The sequence below is a fragment of the Annulohypoxylon truncatum genome (genome assembly GCF_022578515.1).
Source record: "Annulohypoxylon truncatum strain CBS 140777 unplaced genomic scaffold F4807scaffold_21, whole genome shotgun sequence".
NCBI classification, from domain to species: domain Eukaryota; kingdom Fungi; phylum Ascomycota; class Sordariomycetes; order Xylariales; family Hypoxylaceae; genus Annulohypoxylon; species Annulohypoxylon truncatum.
The window spans coordinates 75,753-99,433 of record NW_025953807.1 but is presented as its reverse complement, the minus strand read 5'-3'; the positions used below and the strand labels follow the sequence as shown (position 1 = coordinate 99,433).

The window sequence follows — 23,681 nt, the reverse complement described above, 5'->3', positions numbered from 1 at the left end:
ATTCCGAGGAGCCAATCTAGATCCAGACCCAGAGCTCCATAGCCGGCCGAGGGGAAATGTGGGTTAGGGAAGAGCCAGGTGGGATATATAAAAGAGGATTTCTCGGGTCATGGCATTTAAGCCGCCATCGATTATACCGAGGCGGGAGATGCCGGCGTTGCTCGGGCGCAAAGCGTCACTTAAGACCTTGGTCCGGGTCTTGTGAGCAGCTACTAGCTAAGGAAAGCCGCGCTTGTCGATTCATTTGGAGCTTTCCATATGATACAACATACTTACAACCATCCGGCTATTTTTGAATATCCTCTAATGGTTTCAATGGCATCGGAAGAACCTCCTGAATCCTGATTGAAGTGTGAAGTAATGCTTAGAGATGATTGGATCAATAACTGTGGAAGAAATGAGGTAACAGAAAAAGATTGACATAGAAATGATGTAGTACATACAGACTAGATGAGGGGTAAGGAGGGAGCTTTATTGAAGCTAGGACCAGTTCATGATATTGAACCGGAGTTTATCCATTCTTTCGGATTATTAATTTACCTCTTCCGATATGGCGCCAGGGGATTGGACCTGCATTATGCCCCACTCCGCGTGAAGCTTGGGATCTAAAACATTTTTTTCTCGTCAACATCTATTGCACTTTTTCTCTTCCTCACTTGAACACAACAATGCGCTTTTGAACGCAAATGTAAGTACGCAAAAATTCCTTTCGTCTTCCTCTCAATGATGACAAATTAAACCAATTACAAACTAGAGTCTTTGACCAATTGGAATGAAACGACAGTTTTTGCACGTCAGTCTGAGCAGAAAACATTGGACACCCATTTGTCGAACTGTTCTAGAGCTTCATTGTGCTAACTTGAAGCTAGGTAGATTATACTCTCTGGAGGCATGAACGCGATCCGTCGCAGTCATGGTTCAACTAACCTTTCAGGCGCAATCATAATTGGTATGTTCATTCTGGTTGATCCCACCCTTCATACTTTTATGATGATCCTTTCTATGCATTTGCATAGCTGGAAATTACCGTCCGAGGCACATGCCCTTGACGAAAAACAACTGGCTGTTTTCTGATAAAATCTACCACTATTCGGTGTTTGTAAATGCAAAATTTCTGCAACTACTAACGCTATATACAGTGACCACAGTGAATCTCTGAATGGTATGCCATCCCTCCGAATCAAACCTCTATCATGCCAATATGATGAAGCGGCACTGGGCTCCGAATATCTTCACATGAGTCGATACGCCAATTTGTGGCAGGCCTAGAAAACCTCGCCCACTGATCACGCCTCCCATGCCTCAAATATTCCAGTTTATTCAGCGACACCCTCGCTAATGTTGGATTTTGGGAATAGTATTGTGATATTGTCGTATCCATCTCCCGGCAACACGTTGGGTGCTGTTGGAAGTCTAGGGCTTGAAGTCAAGGTATGCAACTTTTTTATTCTATATCACAAACCAATATGTACCTACCTGATGAGCACAGATGACGAGTCTGATTCGGATTTCCGTTGTAGACAACCTTATTTACTACCATTCATGCATTTTCTGATATTAGTTCCATCCTTACTGTTAGCCCGCATGATTTACTTCCTCTTCTAACAGTTTTGATAGTTACTATTCCAACACGGTACACTGCTACTTGTACTCCTAGGGTTAGTACCATTTTCGGTCTCGGAAGATCTGGATTCCACTGCAACATGATGATTTGACATAAAAATTGACAAGCATATGTCAGAGCTTCACGGCGTTGATGACACCAGTCATGTCTGACTGCAGTTGGACAAGATCCTTTCAATTGCTCTCGCTCAAGTAGTGCCACAGCTAACTAGCTGAATCAGTGGCTATTTCAGAATTTAGTCATCGAATATGGATGTCTTCCCGGTGATTACAAGGTAAGAATCTCTCAATTATAAATCATACCCTATTCCCTACAATGATGATTTAATTATCACGACGGTCAACATAGCTCGACATAGCTTTGATGATATCGCCTTTGACAAGGCATTAGGTCTGAAACAGGATCTCCAACCTCACTTTCTATTTACTCGTAATCTTGTATTGCGCTAACTCGCCTCAAAGAGTACAGGATACAATGAACACGAATGAAAAATTCCGTCTGCAAAGTTATTTGCAGGAAGACCTAAGGTGAGTAGCAGGTAGGTTTTTTCTTATCTTAGGTAGCGATAAATCGCGTAGAGATTTGTTAGATTAAGGACAGCCTACAATCTTATACATTGAGAAGCGGCCCATTGTTTGAAATCTGCTTTGCACCTCTACGATGTGTCAGGAAATATAAAACCCTGATAGTTTCGTATTGGTGTTCATTATGATATCCTAGATAGTAACATAATAACTCGAAATATTGGATATATCCACACCATTGAGTGGAACTGCTGATTTTTGCTTGTGCTATGACAATAATACCCAAGTTCATATACGTGTCAAAACTATCAAGAATGCCTCGCTACTTAGGTACAGGTATTTACTATATCCGGAGCACGGCCTCGACTTCCCCTAATTACCTACGAATCACCCCCTTAAGACGTTTACAGGCCTACCCAGCGTTAGCATCATAACCATCAAGTTCATCGCGGTCATCGTGAACCCGCTACATAACCAGCATAGCAACCGCAGCACCACCACCAATCGCGAACCTCAAATCGCCATCAAACCCTCGCCTCAGCCCCGCCGCGCTCGACGGCGTAGCAGTAGCAGTAAACAAGCCCGTGAGTTGAACGGAAGTCGTAGCCGTCGCGCCAACGGTCTCACTCGGCGGCGGCGGCGGCGTCGAAGCCGTAGACCCGGTCTGCAGCGCGCCATTGACAGTGAACCCCTTACCATTCAGAATAACGCTCTGCTGCTCGTCGCTGCAGGAGCCGGGGACGTCGCGCAGCCAGCAGGTCTGGGCGGGGCTCGGGGGCAAATTGAGCGAGCTGGTGGCGTTGGCAGGGCCGGAGGTGTTGTACGTGGCCAGATCGACGGGCTCGCCGGTCGACACGCTGTCGCCGCGGATGACGCGCGCGAAGATCTCGAACGCGGTCGCGGGCTGGTAGGCGGGCACGAAGTGCCCCGCCTGGTACACGCGGCTGAAGGACAGGTTGCCGAATTGGCGGACTACGCCGCCGACGTAGCTGTCGTTTACGATGATGGGCGCGTACCCGGCGGCTGGGAAGGCGGAGGAGTACGGGTTCGGGTTCGGGTTGGAGGCGGAGGAGGAGGAGGAGGATGAGGAGGCGGCTGCGGCGAGGGCGAAGGAGATGGCTTCCCCGCCGAGCCAGTTGCAGATATAATCCCGGTCGCCGTAAATCAGGCCCACGCGCACGCCGGCGTCGAGGAGCGAGGCTAGCTTGGGGACCATGGCTTCACGTTCGTAGTCTCCGGTCGAGGCGAATGCCGCGGCTACCTGGGCGTTGGTCTCGGTGTAGTTGAGGCTTGTGCCGATGGCAGATTGGAACGAGGCCGTGTTCAAGTATTCGAGGTAGCGGCGGGGCGGGAACGAGTCCGGGAGCACGGCGGAGATGTCGTACACGCTGCGGCCGGAGTCGGAGTAAGGTGCCATGACGTTGTTCGTGCAACTATTGTAGGCAGATTCGCAGATGCTGTTTACGTCTGAGACCGACCCGGTGTTATTCGGGTCCTTGCCGGCGACGGCGGAGCGGCATTGATTGATCAGGTCGCGACACCCTCCGTCAGCGTAGAAGCTGGAGTTGGCCAGTTGGGCTCTGACCGAGTTGATGGCTGTGAACCCGTACGGGTTATTGGTTGCCATGACGGGATAGTACGGCGCTTGGATTAAATCATCGACGCAACCATTTACGATGCCGAGAGAGGCAAGACGGATCTCCACCGTGGTGGCATTGGACATGGTGCCGTTACCTCGAGCGGCGTTCATCTCCTTCCACTTGCTCGCGAACGCCGGTCCATATTTCCCTCCGTAGGATTCGGAAAATAGGTTGACGCCCAAGACATTGTCCTTCGGAGGGTTCAGCTCTGGGAAAGTGCTTAGAAACCCCTGTAGCATGTGCCATATAGCAACAGCAGCCGTTTCGGTCGTGTTAGCCGTATTATTGGGGTTCATGGAGCTGAAGGTGCCATTTAGAAAGGCAGTACGTGGGACGGAGCTCGGTCTATCCGAGGGCGGAATATAGATATTGTTGGTAAGTAAATCGAGGGAGCCATTCGTAAGTATGTCGTATGAAAAACCGACTTGATTCGGCTGGTCGATGAATAACATATTCGAGGCTCTATCCCAACCCCACTCCCGCGCTACAGTAGTGAACTCGTCCGTGCCATCGTCGACCACTTCGCAAGGTCCCGTCTCACTGAAAAAGCCGAACATAGAACTTGATCCCGGACCGCCATTGAGCCAGATAGTCAGGCTAGAGTTTGCCTGCTGATCTCGTGCGCCGACAAACCAGAAAAACGTATTTGTGGGGAAGTCGCCCGGAACGCTTACCCAGCCAGTGTACTGGGTCTGCGACTCGAATGCGGTATTACAGGCTCCTTCGGGCACTTTGTAGCTGATCTTGATATTCGGATCGATAGGAGAGCTGATCGTCGTCAGATTTAGGTACTGGGACGTCGCATTCGGGAATTGTCCATTGGCGAAGCGCGACAGCGTTGCGGCAGCAAGTAGAACTGCATTGAGGCAGTTTAGTCGCATTATCGCCGTTTGACGGTCATCATTCTTGTTTGCGATTCGCGCCCGGCCCTGAAAGGGGGGACAAGTCAACGTCACGTTATGAGAGCGAAGGTGAGGCAAAAAGAAATAATGCAGGGAATTAGTTAAGAAGATATAAAAACCAACCCAAGCATCCAATATCTTGGAGTCAGAATGATGTATCTATCTATTAGGGAAGGTTGGCGCTCATGATGGCAGATTTAGTGGAGATCAAAGTGGCTCAATCAGTGGCTCGATAATGCCGCTAGTATCGGGTACCTTACATTAAGTGCCTCGATTAGCTTGCCATACTGCATAGATGCATGTTTCATGTAGGTAACGGAATAATTCTGCAGAGAAGATAAAGACGCTTCATGAAATCCGAACTCTTCAACCTCAACATGATTTTTCAGGGAAGTTCGATAATAGATTACTAACTAATCATAGTTAATCTTGATATATCACACAAATCTCAGTAATGATAGGCCTCTCACCGAACCCGTTTTCTATCAGTGGGCCCTCGTTAAAAAGGACAAGCTAACGCGGCGACATGCATTGGCGTACGCTAACTCTTCAGCTCAGCTGGGGCTGAGGGTGGCCCCAAATTGGTGATACTTTTCTAAGGCTGTTTTGAAATTTCTCCAATACCTGTTCCTATTTCCGAAGGAATCCTCAAGATATTTTCCCGTCCACAGGGCGCATGTCCTAGGAAAGGAGGCAAAATGTCTTCGACAAATTCGGGCTACTCGGCCACGGACATCATCACGTATATTGGTGTGCCCCTAGCCGTTCTTGGCGTGCTCCCGATTTTATACAATACTGTCGCGACGCTAGCCGCCTTGTCTAAGATCAAGCGCATGCTCCGTCACGGCCGCCTGACTGCTCTGACTCGTAGCGACGTCGTGAACCGAGTCATCGAGGTGGAACTACCGCGATACGCCGTTACCCCGTGTGACCGCTTTGCGGAGACGGAGCTGTATTGGAAGCCTGCGCGGCAGCCGAGCTCAATCCCCGGCGGCTCGTGGACCACGTTCAACTGGCAGGCTCGCGCTATCGGCGCCAAGACCCAGCGCGTCGAGTACGCTGACCAGCTCCGCCAGCCACAAGTTGATGTCGCGTTCGACCAACTCGTCGCCTATCTCCTAGACCTGGGCGCTGTCCCGGAAGCTCATGGTTGGAAACTGTTACGCTCAACAGGGTTGTGGACTCCAACGGGTTGCTCATTGATGAAATCCCCCGACGGATACCATGATGCTTTGACTATAGCCCCTTTAGACGATTCTGACGGGCATCTGTCACTGAAAGCGAAATGGTCATTGGATTGGACAACTCGGGACTTTTCTTCATTGCCCCCTTATTGGATAAGACTTCCTCCTCCACCAATAATAGAACCCACGGAAATCACCGAGCCCGTTGAACCCTCAGAAGGAACATCTACCTCTCCAGAAGGGCCTCAAGTGGAGGATGTAGAGAAGGGTGTCGAGGAAAAAGAGAAAAGCAGCGTGCGCAAGAAATCATTAGACTCGGTTCAGAAGCAGGCTGAGAAGAATGCGAGCGCCACTATTACATGTCAGATATCCGTTGAAGGCCTAATCTCCGCTATGAGTCAAGAGGACAGCGCCAACTTTTCATCAGCAGATATGCAGAGCCTTTACATCGAGCACCTTCGAGTCCGGGCCAGTAAGAACGACGGTGTATGGTTTGCAAGCATAGCGACGGCGTACGGTACCACCAGCCAGACCGTATTGTGGAATTACAAGATCCCTGATGATATCCTCAACTTCGCCAGGCGGGATACCGTGCCGTGTGGTATCCTAGCAGTTTTAGATGTTGTAGATGACTCGCAAACGCCGGAATGGACCACGAGCTACGACGCCGCAGAAGAGGAGCGCGAGCTTTTCTTCAGACGCAGCAATGAACGGCACGAAGCACTGATGTCCGAATCGCGGATGCAACCGGCCCAGAGGGAGGCCGCTGTTCGAGATCGTATGTACAGGGAGATGAACCAGAGGATGCAAGACAGTCAGTTAAATCACGACAACCTCACAAATTTGATGATGCTTACACATCGACAGTGCGCGATCGCCAGCGGCGGGATTACCAACGTCGCGAAGCCCGTATGTCCGAAGCGCTCCAAAGTCCTAAGTGGGACACTAAACTCGTTTCCGAGCACTATTTACGTTGGCTCAGAGAGAGAAAAGAGCCCTCCACCGTCGGCGTGAATATTGATGCTTCCCTGACCGTTAGAGACATTGTCGGTATGCTGCTACATCGAATGGTGCTCGATGGCGAGTTCGCCTCTTCAATCTGCAAGATACTAGATCTGTGGAAGGCCTGGGCGGACAACGGCGGCATGAGGAGGTCTGACTTGGACACCCTGCGGGAGAAGCAGGAGCTCTTCGCTCTGGCCAGTCTTCTGGTCGCACTAGTCAGGGATACTGTTACGGCTCATGAGGGTACGCTATCAATAGATTTACAAGAGTGTCTGCGGATATGGAAGACTGTAAGGCTTGGATGATAAGTATATTAGAACCCGTATATATGTGTATGTATATCCGAATATGTTGTGTTCTAACCATTGTCTAGATTATATCAGCCACAGATTCTAAGCCAATATCTATCTTTCCTAGGAAAAGCCCTGGTTCTTTGGAATACGCCGCTCTTCATCTATATTATATCATGGATGGAAACCGCACTCACTTCCTGCTTCCCAATCCACAATCTAGCCTCTTGTTCACGTAGTTTCGATCGTGTCTTGTCGTTACATCCGCGATATGATGTGATGGAAATGAACTATAGCTCAAGGTGGGTATATGAAGAGCATAACTCGTCAAGGCCGTCAAGGCCACGCGAAACATTGCAGCAGCTTCTTATTTAAACGTTCCTGGACAGAGTATAATAGTTTAAGAACTGCTAGGAAGCCCTGCGTTCGTGAGGTTAGCATCCATTCATACCTAAGCCAATCCGAATCCCAACTCACATATATAGCGACGGCATAAACTACGATCATCGTTGCATCAGGTGAAATGCTTAAGAACATCTTTGGATTATTTTCCTTCTTTTAGTGATTTGATTCACTCAGTACTGAGAAAAAGCATTGGCACGAAGTATCAAGCAAAACGGCCAACTTACATACCTAGGTGCTCACCAAATGTCGCATTTATGTTGGATATCTTGGTTGTGTACCAACTCCTTGTTGGTAAAATAGCCATGCCCCTTACTTGGGAGTATGTTTCCATTAATGAACACGACTATATGCCAGGGCAACTAAACACAAACCTCAGTGAGAAGTTTGAACTCTATTAATAGTTGCTTGTGCTCTGGTATATACCTACCTTGGAAAAACTTGAAAACCCCTAAAATTTTAGAAAATAAACCCAACAACCAAATCCTTAATGACAGCCTCCACGTCACCTCCCATTACTGAATCGAAAAAACCACAAAATTAATCATTCGATAGACTAACAACTATAGAACGATGCAAAGAGATTGTTCCGGTTACTTACCATAGAGTTCCGGATCTTTGGGACGAAATATGATTATGGTCGTGCCAGGAGAATGAGAAGGTTCAAAGACGGTTGATATAATAGCTGAGGCCAAGGAGTTCGAGGGCCACCAGAGCAATGGACGTGACATGGTACCATTAGAAGAAGAAGAATTGGTGGCCATCTTGAGTTTGTATTGTTCTCCTTTCCGGCTTCCTCGAACCAGGAACCAAAATCCTGGTGTATGAGCTCTCAGCGATGCTAACACGCGCTTTAACCGTACCTATAGAGGATTTACAGCTTGAGAAAGTACTCTCGATTATGGCGTCAACTCTTTCATAGTGGTAGATGTCCATAACTAGATCAGCAAGGAGTTCCGGACGGAGGTGGTGACGGTATTCGAAATTATGGGCAACTTAAATATCGAAGGGATAGGCCGACTCATTGCTAAAAAAAAAAAAAAAAAAGCGCAGATAGGATAAACATAATGAATGAAATTATTGCTGGATGGGTTATTTGTTATTAGTTCGTCTCTTATCGGGCAGAATGGGTACTGCGCTTAATTAGAAAAAGGGGTAAGGTTAGATATATACATCTTAAATAAGAGATGGTCCATACAGCATTTATGTATCCTGCTAACACAATATCATCGCCAAGTATCATCACCCCGCAGCTGAAAAGAAGCTGAAAAGAAAGCAGTGCATGGGCTCGATGAAGTTGGTCCACTCCTTCACTAGGTACCTAGGTAGGTAGGTATGTAATTCATGACTCATTTCTTCTCCCAATCGTAGGTAGGTAGGCAGGTTGGTATACTAATCTCATAACTACAGGAACTCTTAAGTACTCTTAAGTAAGCACCTACCTATACATTAGGATGAAGGTATGTCTTCAAAGAGATTTGGCTATAGTGCACTCAACGTAAATCTTCGTGAGATCCGGGTCCTCACTCTCCTACCCGGCGCTTTCGAAGAGCCGCTTCGAGTCAGTTTAAGCGCCCGAAGTCTCGACTCCGCTCCCGTCTACAAAGCCCTCTCATACGTATGGGGCGACCCCGCCAGCGCGAGCATCGCAGGGAATACCGTCAACATCGACGGATATGATTTCCCGGTAACCGCGAACTTGCTCGCGGCCCTCCGCTATCTGCGCTCTCTTCTCGGGGCGGCGGGTCCGATCACGTTGTGGGCGGACGCGATATGTATCAACCAAAAAGACATGGACGAGCGGAGGCAGCAGGTTTCCATGATGCGGGACATATACGCGTCCGCCGAACGAGTGGTTATATGGCTTGGAGAAGAGGACGAGGAGAGTGACCTCGCATTCGATGCGATTCCGGTGCTCGCCGCACGACGCCACTGCCGAGATGATGATCAGGACGAGGAACTTTTGCGTGTGACGCGCCTGTGCAGTCTCTTCTTCAATGGACTGACGGACCGACGTCCCTGGCTTTCGCGCGTCTGGATTATCCAAGAGCTGGCGATGGCTACGCGAGATCCACTGGTTGTATGTGGGCACAAGTGTGTGGCGTGGTCAGTTTTTGCGAAGGCCTTAGAGTTCATCTATAGAAAGATATTCGTAGAAATTGGCTGGATACATCGTAAGGAGTCGCGTGACGATGGTCGGAGCACGTCGGAGAACGATTCGATCGAAGAGGGTAGCAGCCCATTTGAAGAGGGAGAAGAAGATGTTGAAGTTACCGCTAAGTCCAAGCTCGACGTTCTTAACGACCTCTACAAGGCGATGAGGTCTCAGGGTGGCGAGAGCTTGCGGAAATTGTTATTGATCTCGAGGACTTCTGAAGCGACAGACCCAAGAGACAGGGTCTATGGGCTTCTTGGTCTCTTAAAACCCGACGAGAGCTCCGACAGCCCGATCGAGGTAGATTATCGCAAACCAACTGCAGAGGTCTACACGGATGCCATGGCACATATTTTCGCTCAGGGAGAAGGCCCTTACTTCCTCTCGGGAATTTGCCTGCCTGGAATCTCAGCTGCTGCTCCTCACATCCCCGACCTACCGTCGACCATCCCGCAGCCTACTCTTCCGTCTTGGGTACCGGATTTCTCTAAACAGGTCTCCGGAAAAGCGACACAGCCTAACGGAATCTCATTTCACCCACCAGCAGGCATCAGCGCTTCAGGGCCCGGAGCGGGAGCCGACAATGGAAGACGACTGAGTGACCGCAGGACGCTGCAGGTAGAAGGGCTGTTCGTAGACACGATTAGGGACGTGGTGTTTCTCGGATCATCCCTTGAATCGCTCCTTGAGCAGCTCCCTCACATCGAGTCTCTTGCCGAAGCTGCCAAGCGACGGCCCTGTGTGCTTGAACCTTCTATAAGGCCTTACATAGAGCTATATAAGAATAAAGAGTCCTTGTGGAGAGTACTGATTTCAAACAAGCAGTTAAACTCGGGATATGACGCCGCTCCAGCATCCTACGAGGCGATGTACCGGAGTCTCTTGAAAAGCCTCGCCGCGGGAGAAGACGGGAAAGCCAAAATAAGTCATGGAGAAGAAGACGAATACATAAAATGCCTACAGCCAGATATCAGCAAGAAGTCATTTTTCACTACTACGAGTGGGTTCGTGGGTACTTGTGTCCCCGATAGCCGCAAGGGAGATATCATCGCTATTCTCTTCGGATCGCCGGTCCCATTTATACTACGCCAAAAATCGGACACTATAAAAACAGTCGATGGAGAAAGACCGACTCATTCTCTGATAGGCGCATCGTACGTGAGCGGCATTATGGGCGGCGAGATGGTAGATGAATTATACTGCGAGGATATCATGGATTCCACGACGTTCTTCATTCGATAGTAGTTGATTTCGGATATAATCGCATCTATTGAAATGACAAGAGCAGACGTGCAGAACAGCACAGAAGGATTTGTATCGCCTGATTACCCAGCAGTATGGAGTGTGCCCAGCTGATGCAACTGTGTCTCGGCTTCCGGCATGAGACCTGGAGAAAGTCAGCACTAGTTGCGTCGCGTCGTCACATGCCAGGTACCAACACCCATTAAACGGAACACATACCAAGGAAAATTGGCAATTTTAAGAAACAACGGGTAGGTAACATACCTTATTTTAATGTAGCTGAGTGTAGTAATTGTGTTACCACACTGATTGTGACGTCGTTATGGCAATGAAGTACACCAACTTTAGTTCAACAAAGACACCGGATTAGAAACACCCATAGTTGAATCGCAGCCTTATAGCAGCCTGTTATTATGAGATTACCTATCCAATCCCCTAAGTATATACAGCGAAGTCGGATTGACCCAAAAAGCACGAACGCCGTCCCTATGCAAGATGAGGTTCTCATCACTTTCTTTGCTAGATCCCCGCGCTTAGCCCTGGATATTCACAAACTACCCTCAGCCCAGAAACAGATCCTACCCATCTAGGTACGCAAAGGCCGAACTAGATCGGCGTGCCCTTGACCTGGAAGGGATGCGCCTCGGTATTAAAAACCCACGTATTATCGTGCGCGGCATTGACCTGCCAGACCGCGTCGTCGGCCTGGATGAGGTAACTGTACTTGAGCACCTCGGCGAACCAGAAGCTCTCCTGGAAATCATCAAAACTGCCGCCGCCGGGGGCATTCACGTCGGTGATGGAGCTGTATCCGACGCCGGCGGCGCAGGTGGAGTTGATGGCGAGGAAGGCGTCCCACGCCCAGTCCTGGTACATGGTGTCGCCGGTCGCGCGGTACGCGTAGTAGAAGCTCTCCATGACCTCGGGCCGCAGCACGTACGCGCCGTCGCCCGCGGGGATCCAGAAGCCGGCCTTAGCGTAGAACGCCGACGCGTTCGAGGGGGGTCCCGCGTTGTTGCTCGCGTTCGTCGGTAGGTTGCCGTCTTGCCAGTAGAACACCTCCGGCCCGATACCTGTTACGGTGTTCGTGTACGTGTCGTGGCACGCGGCCACGAGGTCCAGCCCGAACTGCACGTACTCGTCGTTGTCGAGCGTCAGGCCGCCGAGGATGAAGTTTCCTCCGTCGAAGCACGCGAGATGCGTGGAGACGAACTCGAGCTGCTCGAAGCCGTTGTAGGCGGCTAGGAACGTGAGGTCGGGGCGCGTGGTGGGGTGAGACGCCAGGTACTTGATGCTGGAGTCGACGGCGGTGACCCAGCGGTCCTTGTAGGTACCGAAACGGTCCTGGTCGTAGACGTACATCTTGATTAGATACTCGTAGAATGAGTCGGTACCACCGTTCCAGCCACCGCTGGAATCCGTGAAGGTGCCGTCCGTAATATTCACGTCGGTTCCGAGCAGGCCGGGGTACGGCTCACCCACGTCGGGGTTTACCACGTTGAGAAGGTATTCTTCGGCCTTCTGCGTTAGTTCCGCGTACTTCTGGTCTCCAGTGATGTCACTCAAGTGAGTCCACTCGAGTACTAAGGTTCCGATGGTGGCGAGGCCGTTGGTAGTGTCGGGGCCGACCACGTACCCGCCCGAGCCATAATTCAACGTGTTGATTGGAATACCACTAGGAGTATCAAAAGTCACGCTGAGCACATCGGCAAGATTAATTGCTTGCTGGAGAATCTTGTCTACGGAAGCCTGGTCCTTTGCGTATTCCTTTAGAGGGCCAGTCAAGAAATCATATGCTAAAAAATTGAGTGAGTCAACAGTGGCGATAAGGATCTTTTTTCGTCGAGCTCACCTGAGAGCATGCCCCCGAGGTAACGGATTGTTGTCTCAAAAACAGATACGCTCGTGGATTCTGGCGCGGTAGCATTGAAGTTGATAGACCCGATATGCTCAACGATCTGGTTGATAACATCCTGGTTTCCCATAACTAGGGCGGTGGAAATGGCGTCAACCGCGCTGGCTCCCCATCCGTTCCTATCATCCCAGTTAGTACACGATATGAGCACCCGTTACAATGTTTACACACCGGTCGTTCTGATAAGACTTTGAGATGGGCAGCAGCGTGTCGTTGGGAAACGCGTATTGGTAGTAGCCATCCCAAGAACGCTGAAAGGTCGCCTTTACCGCGTCGGTTCTATCAGGGTGAGACACGTAGGTTGGCGCGTTTTGGTAGGACTGGGCCAGAACCTGCGAGGCACCACCTAGGATGGCGGCAGTCCATTTGGAGTTCACCATGATTTACTAATGTGTAGTGGTTTAGCTACTAAAAGCCACCTTGAGAAGACAACAGGATGAGATCTACCTGTTGACCGAGCCTGATTAAACTTCAAATGGCCGAGCGTAGTAAGGAGAAATGAAAGATAACAATGGGAATAGGCCCTAGTCTTATAGGACCGAGTCCCTGCGTTACCTACGGGACCTACGGTATGTGACCCCGGTGACAATCTACAGAAGGTGGATTATCCCACTATCACTCGCATAACCCGACCAAGCCGAATTCATGATCTATTAGTACGGCAGGGATACTAATGCCGGGATGGGTATGTGGCTTGGGTAGCTTAAACTAACTGCGTAACCCTTGGCTTCCAAGCTGTCAATATGGCAAAGCGGTCGTTGCGGCTCGCCAGTTTTATTAGGGGGGACTGGGGGGTGCGGATCATATCTCTGGCGCGTATGTACATCCGTCGAACAAGACATAGAGGTAAGCTAAGGGTCGCTGCAATGCAACTCTGATGATCACAGAGCCAAAGCACGCGGGTCCTAAATCTCACCCGGGACAAGGCCATGTGGCTCGGACAGCACATCACGAAAGCGTTAATAGCTCATATGATGGCATATTGATGAGTTCTGGAGAAGAACGATATCTCTCGTCCGGTGAGGAGGGAAACGTTACAAGCCGATTACCCATGAGGATATCCACTAGTAGTTCGAGTCTTCGAAATAATAGACATGTTGACGGATAGCGATAAATAGCGGGTGTATGACCTTCCGAAAGGAGAAGGAGATCGGCAGAAGCGAGATAAATACTCATCCAAAGAAGCAGGATATGAGCGTTGAGGGGAGGGGTGTCAGTGATTAGCGGGCCGTAATAAAATGGCAGAGCTATGAGCTACGAGCTACATAGGATGAAATCCGAGCTTTCCAAGTTCCAACGCCCTGTGACCAAGACACAAGGAGACAGGTCTGGACAGACTTGGACGGGCTTGGACGAGATAGTTTCCCCGGTATGGATTGGACGAGAATATTGTGACGGTGTGTCTAAGCCTAGACCGTTTCTGTACTATGAGGTAAGGGTAAGGGATGCGCATTACCAAGGCACGCACCTAGATATGTAGGTAAATGTACGTACGGGCAGAATGCCAACTTTAGCCCTACTGCCTTGTTTACCAAGCTAAGGTAAGGAATGTAGGTAAGCTCGGCATTGTTGCTAGTATTGTAAATGTTTGGTACGATACCAAGCACTGGGCATTGCACACTGACATAATGCAGCGATAGTACGATGATAAAATAAAAAGGGGGGCCAAGGGGCAGGATACCAAGGAACCTAGTAGGCTATGATCAAACGTTACTGGCTAAGTTCCTGAGTCTTGACCTTCCCACTTTCCACCCCCGCGCCACACGACCCCAACTAATGCCCAACTAATTTGGTTTAAGTTCCGGTACCTTACCCCAAGCTAAGGACTGGAGCTCGGGAAGTAAGCATTAACTCAGTCTTTATCTACGCTTATTGTGCGGGGAATCCATGTGAAAAAGAAAAGGCGCCGAAATTGAGGCTTCGGCTACTCGCAGATAATCGACGATGCGTTCTTCACCTGAGGTCATCAGTTCCTATTTCCCGACCGTGTATAACTATGGACGCTGCCTACGCACCTCAAATACATACAATGTGGACAGAATAATAAGTCAGTTGACTAACAATAACGATAAACACACGACGTATCGTATATGCACCGTAGAGGTGAACCAACGTTGTGTGGTGACTCTCCCTAACTATCCGTGCTTTACCATAGCGCTAGCTCTTTGGCCATACCGACTCGTACGCAGTTGTTTGTACGTCGCATTCCTCGTGATAACTCCCTACAGGTGGAGATTTAATAGGTAAAGGAACGTCCCACAGCATCTTGCTCAGGCGGGATCGGGAATATCTAAGATCTCCCCTGGGAATAGCCAAGAATTTCCTGAAGGATCCGTTACCTGGATGATGTTCATAGGTCATTTGCGGGGACTTCTCGAGGTAACAACACCTTACGCAAACCAGAAAATAAAAATCTAGACTGTACCGGTCATACCGCCTCATTCAGGATTCCCGGAGAAATAAGCTGGCAAGCTTAGCCGTACATATGTAGCTGTACTTAAGCGCCTATCCACCCCCGGCCCAAGGAATTCACAATAATTGGTGGCGCCGGAGATATGTGGCCTGTGCTTGATCATACGGGAACATGCATCGTGAGCCAATTGCTCCTTACTTTGATTTCCGGTCATCAACGCCATGTTGACCGCCGTCCGGTAGGCGAGAAGAATTTCCCCTGGTAGAGCTTCGATGTCGTACATTCAAATGAGAAAAACGTAACCTATACCCGGGATGCACCGAGTGTTCCGCCTAGTCCGCCCGAACTAGGCAGGTATCATCATCCTTCTTCTCTATCCCTTATCCCGGAGCCTAGCTAACGCAGCTGCGATTCCGTCGCTTAATTTCTCTTCCTCCCGAGCTTTAGAAGTCGAGCTAGATGGTTGCTCTTGAGTCATTGTCTTCTTCGACTCCTCAATTGCTGCCGCCAGCATCGCTTCTTCGTCATATTCATCAATCGGAGCATCTCCACTTCGACGATCCTCCTTCGGCTTCGTTGACGTAGATGGTCTTTGCTCTGATTGAGGAGTTGCGCTGTCTCGGGACCGACTTGCCGATATACTCGGCATGTCTCTAAGTGGTACTCGACTTAGCGGGACGGCCTTGTCAGCAGCATTATTGCTATCCTCGTGCTCTACGATGCGTCTCTTTGCGGCATGTTGAACTCGAAACGGTTCTTCGACGACGCTGCACCATCTCTTAACTTTCTTCTCTCCCCAGCCGCCAATGATGGCAACTTGCTCCGGGTCGGCGTTGATCGCGTTTTTCAAGCTACCAAACGCACTAACAAGAGAGATTGCATCGGCTTTATTGATTCCTCTCGGCACTGTGACGAATTCCACGAGCTTCTCAGCATAGCTCGTAGCTTGCTGTCCCTTTATAGCACTAAAGTTTGAGTGCTCGTAGGATTTGTATAATTCGAGGTATCTGGCCGCTTCGGCAGCAGACCAGCATAGGATAATTGTCACATTATTAATTAGCGAGGTCTTCGAAAGTTCGCGCAGTGAGTCTTCGTGGTTAGGTATGTCAACCATAGTTAAGAGGATGCGTAAATTGAATTTCCCTTGTAAGTTGCGAATTCGAGTATAAATGTACTCGGGATGCAGCCTATGATATTTGAGGCTCAGAAACAAAGCACATGTTGTCAAACCCAAACCGTAATCTGCTGGGATGTCACTGTATTCCCATGGCACCGATCGTAGGGAGGCTAATACAGGATTCCCCTTCTGGCGTGGTGATACTAGAATTGAAGAACCGGAAGAGCGTTGTGGAAGGGCTTGGGGTGTCGGCTGGACGATCTTCGGTCCGGAGGAAGTAGAGGTAGAAGATGAAGGCGGTGGTTTGTCTAATCGTTGAGGTGCGGGTTGTTGTATCCTTTGAGGCGTCGGTTGTTGTATTCTTTGAGGAGTTGGCTGTTGGATTTTCTGGGGAATAGGTTGCTGAATGCGGGTTGTCGGTTGCGATCTGGCTTGACTCGACTTATTTCCTATTGAAGGAGCAGAAGAGGCGAGAGCAGAAAGAAACTCTGCATCCGCGCCGAAGTCATCATCGTCCATGATCACGACTTTTCATGTTCACAATATTTGGAACTTTGAAATGTTGAAACTTTGAAATTAATGGAAGATAAATGAATCGGGTCATTGTTCAGTTAAAACGTTCCCAGGCATCCGCCTAAACTAAACTAAAATTGTCCTAGCTCCAATTGCCCCAGATAAGATCTAAAATCGTTCCATTCTAGTGGATCCGCTGTCACATTAGCCACAACTGCCACATATGACCCACTATAAACCCACCGAAGGTTGCGCCGCAACTCCGTGTTATTGAATTATCAAGACATCTGTTCAGTTGAATCCTCTTTAGCCTGTAAATATATCAAACAGACAAGTATATGATATGATAACTCCAACAGCTGGCTGTTGAGGGCCAATTTACTAATTTCCATTCAGTACTTTGCTTCTTACCGTACTCCTAGCGTATGTTTTGAATCTAATTTTGTAGACTCTCATTCATTACTCTCACCATGCCTCCACGAAAACAGGTCTCGAAAAAGGGGCCGTCTAAGGTTGGAGGCGCAAAGATGCCGGAGACGAAGGAAGATTTCGAGGAGGAGCTCAAGTTAATGGCAGATCAAGCCAAGGATGAAAGCTGGTCCAATTGGGCAGTTCAGCAGGGTATCATCTACGGCAAAGCCTTGTCGCTCATCGCGCTCATGGCTGTTTATGCTAATGTTTCCCTGCTGACTTTATCGCCTGTATATGGTCAAATCGCCGCAACTAGACTACATGAGAGAATTGTTTGGTCAGCTTTGTTCGTGGGATGGGGAGGAAATCTGGCCCTAAGGCGAGCCTTGCCAGTGAAGACGATCACGCTGCTGCCCCTGGTAGCCGCGTACATCCCCATGGCGCAATTCTTCCTCTTCCAAGCGAGTGAGACCTTTGGTGCGAAGCTAGGACCAGCTATAACCGAGGCTTTCACATTATTTCCGTTAGCTATGTTCAGTACGGCCTGCCTTGCGGATGTCCTCGAAGGTGCTGATCTAAGCCGCTTGCCGAAATCGATTGCAGGCCCTGCGCCTGGTATGGGCTCGTATGCTGTTCTCAAATTCATCGAAGCACAGTCGATGCGGCAATTGATCTCTCAGATCGGTAAATCGGTCTTTCAAACTCGTGTTGGTTTAGAGCTGGTGTTAGCCTCAGCGTACAGTATTTTAGCCCCATCGAAACTCATAGTTTGGGCTATTCCGGCGCTTTTACATACTACGTTCTATAATACACACCTTATGACACCTATGGCCACGAGTTCCTTAAACACGACACTCCATACTAGCGGGTGGTCACTGGTTGATCGGGGAGAGTCAACGACAGGGTACATCTCAGTTCTGGACAGTTATAAGGATGGGTTTCGAGTTATGCGATGCGATCATAGTCTACTCGGCGGTGAGTGGACTAAATTTGAGCGCAAAATAGTTGCGGAACCAATCTATAGCGTCTTTACACAACTCGAAGCTGTGCGCCTTGTCCAGATTCTGAACAAAGCACCAGATAATGAAGCGAAGGCTTTGAATATGTAGGTATTCCTATATCGCTGCTCATGAGTATTAGTACTAATAATGTGCTAGCGGTCTTGGAATCGGGACCACCCCATCAGCTTTGATAGCTCATGGTATCGACACCACTATTGTTGAAATCGACCCGTTGGTCTATGGCTTTGCCAAGAAATATTTTGGGCTGCCATCGAACCACACAGCAGTAATTCAAGACGCTATCTCATGGAGTCAATCTAACAAGGAAGAACTCTACGAAAACTACGACTACATTGTCCACGACGTATTTACAGGTGGCGCAGAACCAATCCCGCTATTTACCGAAGAGTTTCTATCGGGTCTTAAACACATGCTTAAACCCAACGGCGTGATAGCTATCGTAAGTCTACCCTCATTATTAACTACGCACTCATTGTGATCGTTTAACGCTTACATGTCTAGAATTATGCTGGTGACTTCACGCTTCCGCCTCTTGGTATCGTCATGAATACGATCAAAACAGTCTTCCCGTCATGCCGAATCTTCAGGGAAGGAGAACCACCTTCGGCGGAAATGGTCGAGGAAACAGGTCGCGATTTCGACAATGTTATCGTCTTTTGTACGAAGACGGACGAGAAAGTTACCTTCCGGAAACCTACCGATGCCGACTTTCTCGGTAGTCTCTCTAGGAAAGCATACCTCTTCCCCAAACATGAAGTAGATGAATCGGCCTTTTCGACTACCGCCACAGATGCCGGAATTCTCAGGGTGAATGAGACCGAGAAGCTAGCAAAGTGGCATGATCAGAGCGCTCTTGGTCATTGGGCTGTCATGAGGACTGTATTGCCGAGACATGTCTGGCAACAGTGGTGAACGAAATTCTCTGCCCATTGCGAGTTCTGTACGTTCCATTATGACAACCTATATACCCATTACCTAACAGAGTTAATGTAAATGTACAATTAAGTGCTTGAGCATATCAAATTGTTATGCCAACGTAAAGTGTTCTGTTCTTTTAGGGTATTATTGTACGTAAAAACACAGCCACCAAATTGATTTAATCATTTCGATAAGAATGAAGAATTCCTTCCGCGATACTATAGACTGTGACTTCCTCAATATCTCAGTCTATTGCTAGGTGCCCTACGATTTTCGTCCTACCCCTGAATCTTAGTGGCTTGCCGCAACTTGCGCGCCGTAGGCCGCCTGATAAAATCTGCCAAGTTCACGTGAAGACTGCTCATATTCTATTTTATTCAGTATCCAAGACCCAGCTTAAGGAAAAATAGACGATTAAGTCTAGTTATCACTATTATCCTAGGTTTAGCTAAGTAAGTGATCTAACTGTGCAAATCCCTTGGGCCACTCTCACGATCGTTCAACAGAAGATGCGTCGAACCATCAGAAGAGTGTCCGCAAAGCCCATCATCTTCCAGTTCTCGCTCGGAGAGGAACGATATCAAAAAGCGGTCGATATTAGAGAGACGCGGCAGCAAATCGACTATACTGCAACGATCAGAAAGCTCGCCGAAGTAGCTACCATCCAGCCGGCCTAGAACGCCAACGAGGCTGTCGAACTATTGCAAAAGAATCGCACTCCCCATGCAATACTCCTCACCGACTTCAGCATCGCCGAACCCAAGAACTTTATGCTACTACTCAAAGTGATCCGGTACGCCCGAGAAGGCGGCATTGTCGTGCTAAGCGTGTGCTTTGCCTTCACCATGCACTTCGACCGTTTCGACCAATTCATGAAGGAGTGGGGTCTACCCTGGGCAATACACGGCGAACATTGCCATCGCTGCATCCTAAACCCTTCAGCCGTGGGTCCCAATACGCGGTGGAAGTCTGGCTTGCCGAACATTTACGGGTTCTGCCAATTCAATATGGTCTATCTCAAGAACGTTTCGCCCGAATCTTGCTGGTACCTCCCCGAGCCACCCAGGTCATACGGCTTCGATGGCGACAATAAATGGCAGCCTCTCGGAAGGGAGACACCGGTCGCCTTCTCCCGGGTCGGGAAGGGATACTTGGGATTTACTGGAGATGTGGACCAAGAAGAAGCTACCGATGCCGTGCTTTTCTCGATGCTTGGATTGAACTTACCACTATCGACTGAATGGATCTTTAAGGAGGAAGGGTTCAAGAGTTGGTACTAAGAGAATATTGTTCCTTTAGACAAGCGCCTGAATAGAATGCATTACGCACCTGGGCATTTAGGAATAGCGGACGTCGAGGGCATATTGGTGGTTGGTGAGAAAACCAGTAGCTTTAAGCTTTACCGTTCTAAAGTAAACAGCAGCCGTCGTTCAATATAATACAGTTCAATTTTATGGCCTTTTATGTCGATTCAACTACTCTCCTAACGCCGAAGAAGTAATTGCCGACCTTCTCGCTACCGCTCACCTCCTTCCAGCCAAGACCCGGGACGTAGACCACCCCCATGCACCTTGGCTCGGTCCATTCCGTCCTCTTCAGGAGGAAATGGTTTCTCAGCTCCTCTTCGTTAATATATTTTCGCCAGTCATGAGTACCCTTCGGCACTATACGAAGCAAGTCCTCGGCCACAAGATTCGTCGTCAACCAACTCATCCACGTCCTCGCTATCGTGCTTAGTACCAGCCAGCCACCCGGCTTGACGAACGGTGTACACCGGTCTAGGAACTGCGCCGGGTTCGACACGTGCTCTACGACCTCGAATATCGACACTACGTCATAGCCGTCGTTGGGGGCATTTGGAGCGGGGAGTTGCTCGATGGGGGTATTTATATATGTTAATTTTGATCGTAATGCAGGGTCCCGCTTCGCATGCGCCTTGGCGACGGAGAGCACCTCGGAGCTGGGATCGATCGCTGTTACCGAGGCGGTGGTAGGTAATCGGGCAGCGGATTCGGCGAATATGCCGCCTCCGCAACCTATATCAAGGTATTTTAGGCCGTTGGATGGTGGGGGCGGATCGTCGAAAACGGAAGAGCGACAGGAGCAGATGAAGTCGTGGCGTAGCGGGTTCATGAGGTGGAGGATGCGGGATGGTCCTTGGGGATCCCACCACGAGGATGCGAGAGCATTGAAGTGAGATACCTCATCGGGAGAAACGCTCGTGTATGCGGAATCGGCGGGACTGGAATTCGAGGGTGATGAGAAACTCCGGTTGGGCGATCCGAATGAGCATTGAGCGGAGCGCGAACTGGCGGTAGGATTGCGGAGCCGCCGGAGGAGAGACGTGGCTTTTGAGCGCGGTGGCATGATGTAGGGTTTTTGACTACGACATTCGTCTCTTAAGCGCGTTATATCATAAAGACAAGCTTCGTCATAGCGGACGCTGTTGTCGTGTGAGTTAGGTAGACTGAAGCGCGAGAAAGATTAGTTGCATATGAAAAGTTCCAAATTGGGTAAGAAGCTGAGATGAGATGCAGCAGGGCTAGAAGGTTGCGGCATGTGCCGGCTCAGCCCGTTTTGACGGGATTGACCAATCAAAGTCCATGATTTTCTAGTGTGATGTAATTCTAGATCCTAGGAAACAGCGCCCCTCACCGAGGAAACCGACCCCGCCGAGCATCGGGGAGGAAAGTCCTCGGAGGCACTAATTACTAGGGCGATCAGTCAGCATTTGAAAGAACCATCGCATTCTTAGTCTTTAAATCTCGTGATGAGTAATAACTTCTCAATATTACTTATCTGTTTGCTGTTTTTCTAACTTTACTACTTCACTATTCGAGTCGCGTTAACATAAAACAGTGTTGGTCTTTTCTTGGAGCGACTGGAATAAAGGGATTTGACTTAGTTGTCAATATACTGCGATTTACTATATACCTATCCTCCCACTTCTAAACCCCACGATCGATAACGCCGCGATTGTTAATATACAACTTATTCAGTCTCGTAGCGACTTGATTCTGCGCCAATTGGGGTGTGGCAAGACTATAATATCCCTCATTATTCATTATACCGACGAATTGTCCGTCATGCCGTCCGCGCTTATTGACCATAATCGATTCGACTCCATACCCGATGCGATCGCCGCTTTCCGTATGTGCTCTTAATCCTAAATAACCTCACGTAGTAGTGTTGGTCGAGGCAGTATTGCGCCAAGGTAGACTAATAAGCATACGGCGGCGCAGGAAATGACGAGTTCATAGTTGTGATGGACGACGAGGGTCGCGAAAACGAAGGCGACTTAATCATAGCCGCCGAGAATATGACGACCGAACAAATGGCTTTCATGATCCGACACTCGTCTGGTTATGTCTGCGCTCCTATTACTCCCGCTCTCACCGAATCCCTTAAGTTACCACAGATGGTCGAAAACAGCGAAGACCCCCGCGGCACGGCCTACACCATATCCATTGATTCCGCTGATCCTGCCGTGACCACCGGTATCAGCGCCCACGACCGCGCATTGACAGTCCGAAATCTCGCGAACCCCAATTCTACCCCGGCCAGCTTCCGACGGCCGGGGCATGTGCTCCCGTTGCGCGCGCGACCGGGCGGCGTTAGGATTCGACCGGGTCATACCGAGGCTGGCGTAGACTTTTGTAGGCTGGCTGGAAAACCTGAAGTCGCCGTCATCTGCGAGCTCGTCGAGGACGGAGACGAGGTTAGCGGGAGAGCCATACGAGAAGGTCCTGGCATGATGAGAGGTGAGGGATGCATCGCGTTCGCGAGAAAATGGGGAATCAAGGTCTGCACAATCGCGGACCTTGTCGCCTACTTAGAGAAGACCGAGGGCACGAATGGGAGTTCTTAACCACTAGCACACGCGACGAGGGTTCTCGGATATAGTTAGGACGTAGTCAGCGCAAAGCGAAGGGTACGCAAGCATCTTTGGACAAAAGGACAGGACGCTAGCTGCGAGGCTGATAAGGAGGCATTTCCTTGAATCATTACTGGGTTTGCATAGAGAAAACGGGGCCACTATCATAAAGTCGCATCTCTGCACATATCACACTGTATTATACATCATTGCATGGATCTAACATCCGAACTGGAATCAAACAACCGATACCCTTCCCGATCCTAGTGTATTTGGAACGGTTATGTGGTTCTGAATAGCCTAACTATCAATGAATAACCAGGCTTTACTCTAGAGCTGAAGAATCGAAAACGCCCTTGGTTGCTAGCTTCGGCGCAAGGCCTGAGGAATATCGACCCAACTTACATTCGGAAATAGCCACTCAACTCTAGTTTCAATGTGCTGAGGCTATTGATTCGATATCTTGTGAGTGGACGAAATACCGGGGTTTGGCGATGGTGGTTGACTTACAAAGATGACAAAGCACTACT

General features: G+C 49.3%; 9 protein-coding genes across 9 annotated transcripts; 5 read left to right on the top strand and 4 right to left on the bottom strand.

The window, feature by feature from the left end:
• Positions 1-2,386: 2,386 nt before the first annotated feature.
• Positions 2,387-4,878, bottom strand: F4807DRAFT_430032 (alpha/beta-hydrolase). Its single transcript, XM_047998395.1, has one exon. It carries the CDS (start codon positions 4,667-4,669, stop codon positions 2,615-2,617), a length of 2,055 nt encoding a protein of 684 aa, XP_047853069.1. The 5' UTR covers positions 4,670-4,878; the 3' UTR covers positions 2,387-2,614.
• A 199-nt stretch (positions 4,879-5,077) lies between these two features.
• F4807DRAFT_138717 (uncharacterized protein) lies at positions 5,078-7,345 on the top strand. Its single transcript, XM_047993094.1, has 2 exons — positions 5,078-6,688; positions 6,742-7,345. Exons 1-2 carry the CDS (start codon positions 5,389-5,391, stop codon positions 7,182-7,184), a joined length of 1,743 nt encoding a protein of 580 aa, XP_047853068.1. The 5' UTR covers positions 5,078-5,388; the 3' UTR covers positions 7,185-7,345.
• A 1,248-nt stretch (positions 7,346-8,593) lies between these two features.
• F4807DRAFT_430011 (HET-domain-containing protein) lies at positions 8,594-11,393 on the top strand. The gene has a single exon (XM_047998394.1). It carries the CDS (start codon positions 9,034-9,036, stop codon positions 10,966-10,968), a length of 1,935 nt encoding a protein of 644 aa, XP_047853067.1. The 5' UTR covers positions 8,594-9,033; the 3' UTR covers positions 10,969-11,393.
• A 173-nt stretch (positions 11,394-11,566) lies between these two features.
• Positions 11,567-13,424, bottom strand: F4807DRAFT_138587 (glycoside hydrolase family 47 protein). The gene is made up of 3 exons (XM_047993092.1): positions 13,055-13,424; positions 12,821-13,002; positions 11,567-12,764 (listed from the first exon to the last, which is right to left on the bottom strand). Exons 1-3 carry the CDS (start codon positions 13,261-13,263, stop codon positions 11,575-11,577), a joined length of 1,581 nt encoding a protein of 526 aa, XP_047853066.1. The 5' UTR covers positions 13,264-13,424; the 3' UTR covers positions 11,567-11,574.
• Positions 13,425-15,399: 1,975 nt separating this feature from the next.
• Positions 15,400-17,037, bottom strand: F4807DRAFT_138568 (restriction endonuclease type II-like protein). The gene has a single exon (XM_047993090.1). The coding sequence runs from the start codon at positions 16,930-16,932 to the stop codon at positions 15,670-15,672; it is 1,263 nt and encodes a 420-aa protein (XP_047853065.1). The 5' UTR covers positions 16,933-17,037; the 3' UTR covers positions 15,400-15,669.
• Positions 17,038-17,222: 185 nt separating this feature from the next.
• On the top strand, positions 17,223-19,668 carry F4807DRAFT_430003 (S-adenosyl-L-methionine-dependent methyltransferase). The gene is made up of 3 exons (XM_047998392.1): positions 17,223-18,442; positions 18,495-18,798; positions 18,861-19,668. The coding sequence occupies exons 1-3, from the start codon at positions 17,397-17,399 to the stop codon at positions 19,269-19,271; spliced, it is 1,761 nt and encodes a 586-aa protein (XP_047853064.1). The 5' UTR covers positions 17,223-17,396; the 3' UTR covers positions 19,272-19,668.
• Positions 19,669-19,786: 118 nt separating this feature from the next.
• On the top strand, positions 19,787-20,557 carry F4807DRAFT_461476 (uncharacterized protein; the record flags this gene model as incomplete). Its single annotated transcript, XM_048001682.1, has 2 exons — positions 19,787-19,930; positions 19,988-20,557. 2 exons carry the CDS (start codon positions 19,787-19,789, stop codon positions 20,555-20,557), a joined length of 714 nt encoding a protein of 237 aa, XP_047853063.1.
• Positions 20,558-20,647: 90 nt separating this feature from the next.
• F4807DRAFT_138549 (ubiquinone biosynthesis O-methyltransferase) lies at positions 20,648-21,780 on the bottom strand. Its single transcript, XM_047993089.1, has one exon. It carries the CDS (start codon positions 21,642-21,644, stop codon positions 20,739-20,741), a length of 906 nt encoding a protein of 301 aa, XP_047853062.1. The 5' UTR covers positions 21,645-21,780; the 3' UTR covers positions 20,648-20,738.
• Positions 21,781-21,967: 187 nt separating this feature from the next.
• F4807DRAFT_430000 (3,4-dihydroxy-2-butanone 4-phosphate synthase) lies at positions 21,968-23,652 on the top strand. The gene is made up of 2 exons (XM_047998391.1): positions 21,968-22,427; positions 22,520-23,652. The coding sequence occupies exons 1-2, from the start codon at positions 22,364-22,366 to the stop codon at positions 23,143-23,145; spliced, it is 690 nt and encodes a 229-aa protein (XP_047853061.1). The 5' UTR covers positions 21,968-22,363; the 3' UTR covers positions 23,146-23,652.
• Positions 23,653-23,681: the final 29 nt, after the last annotated feature.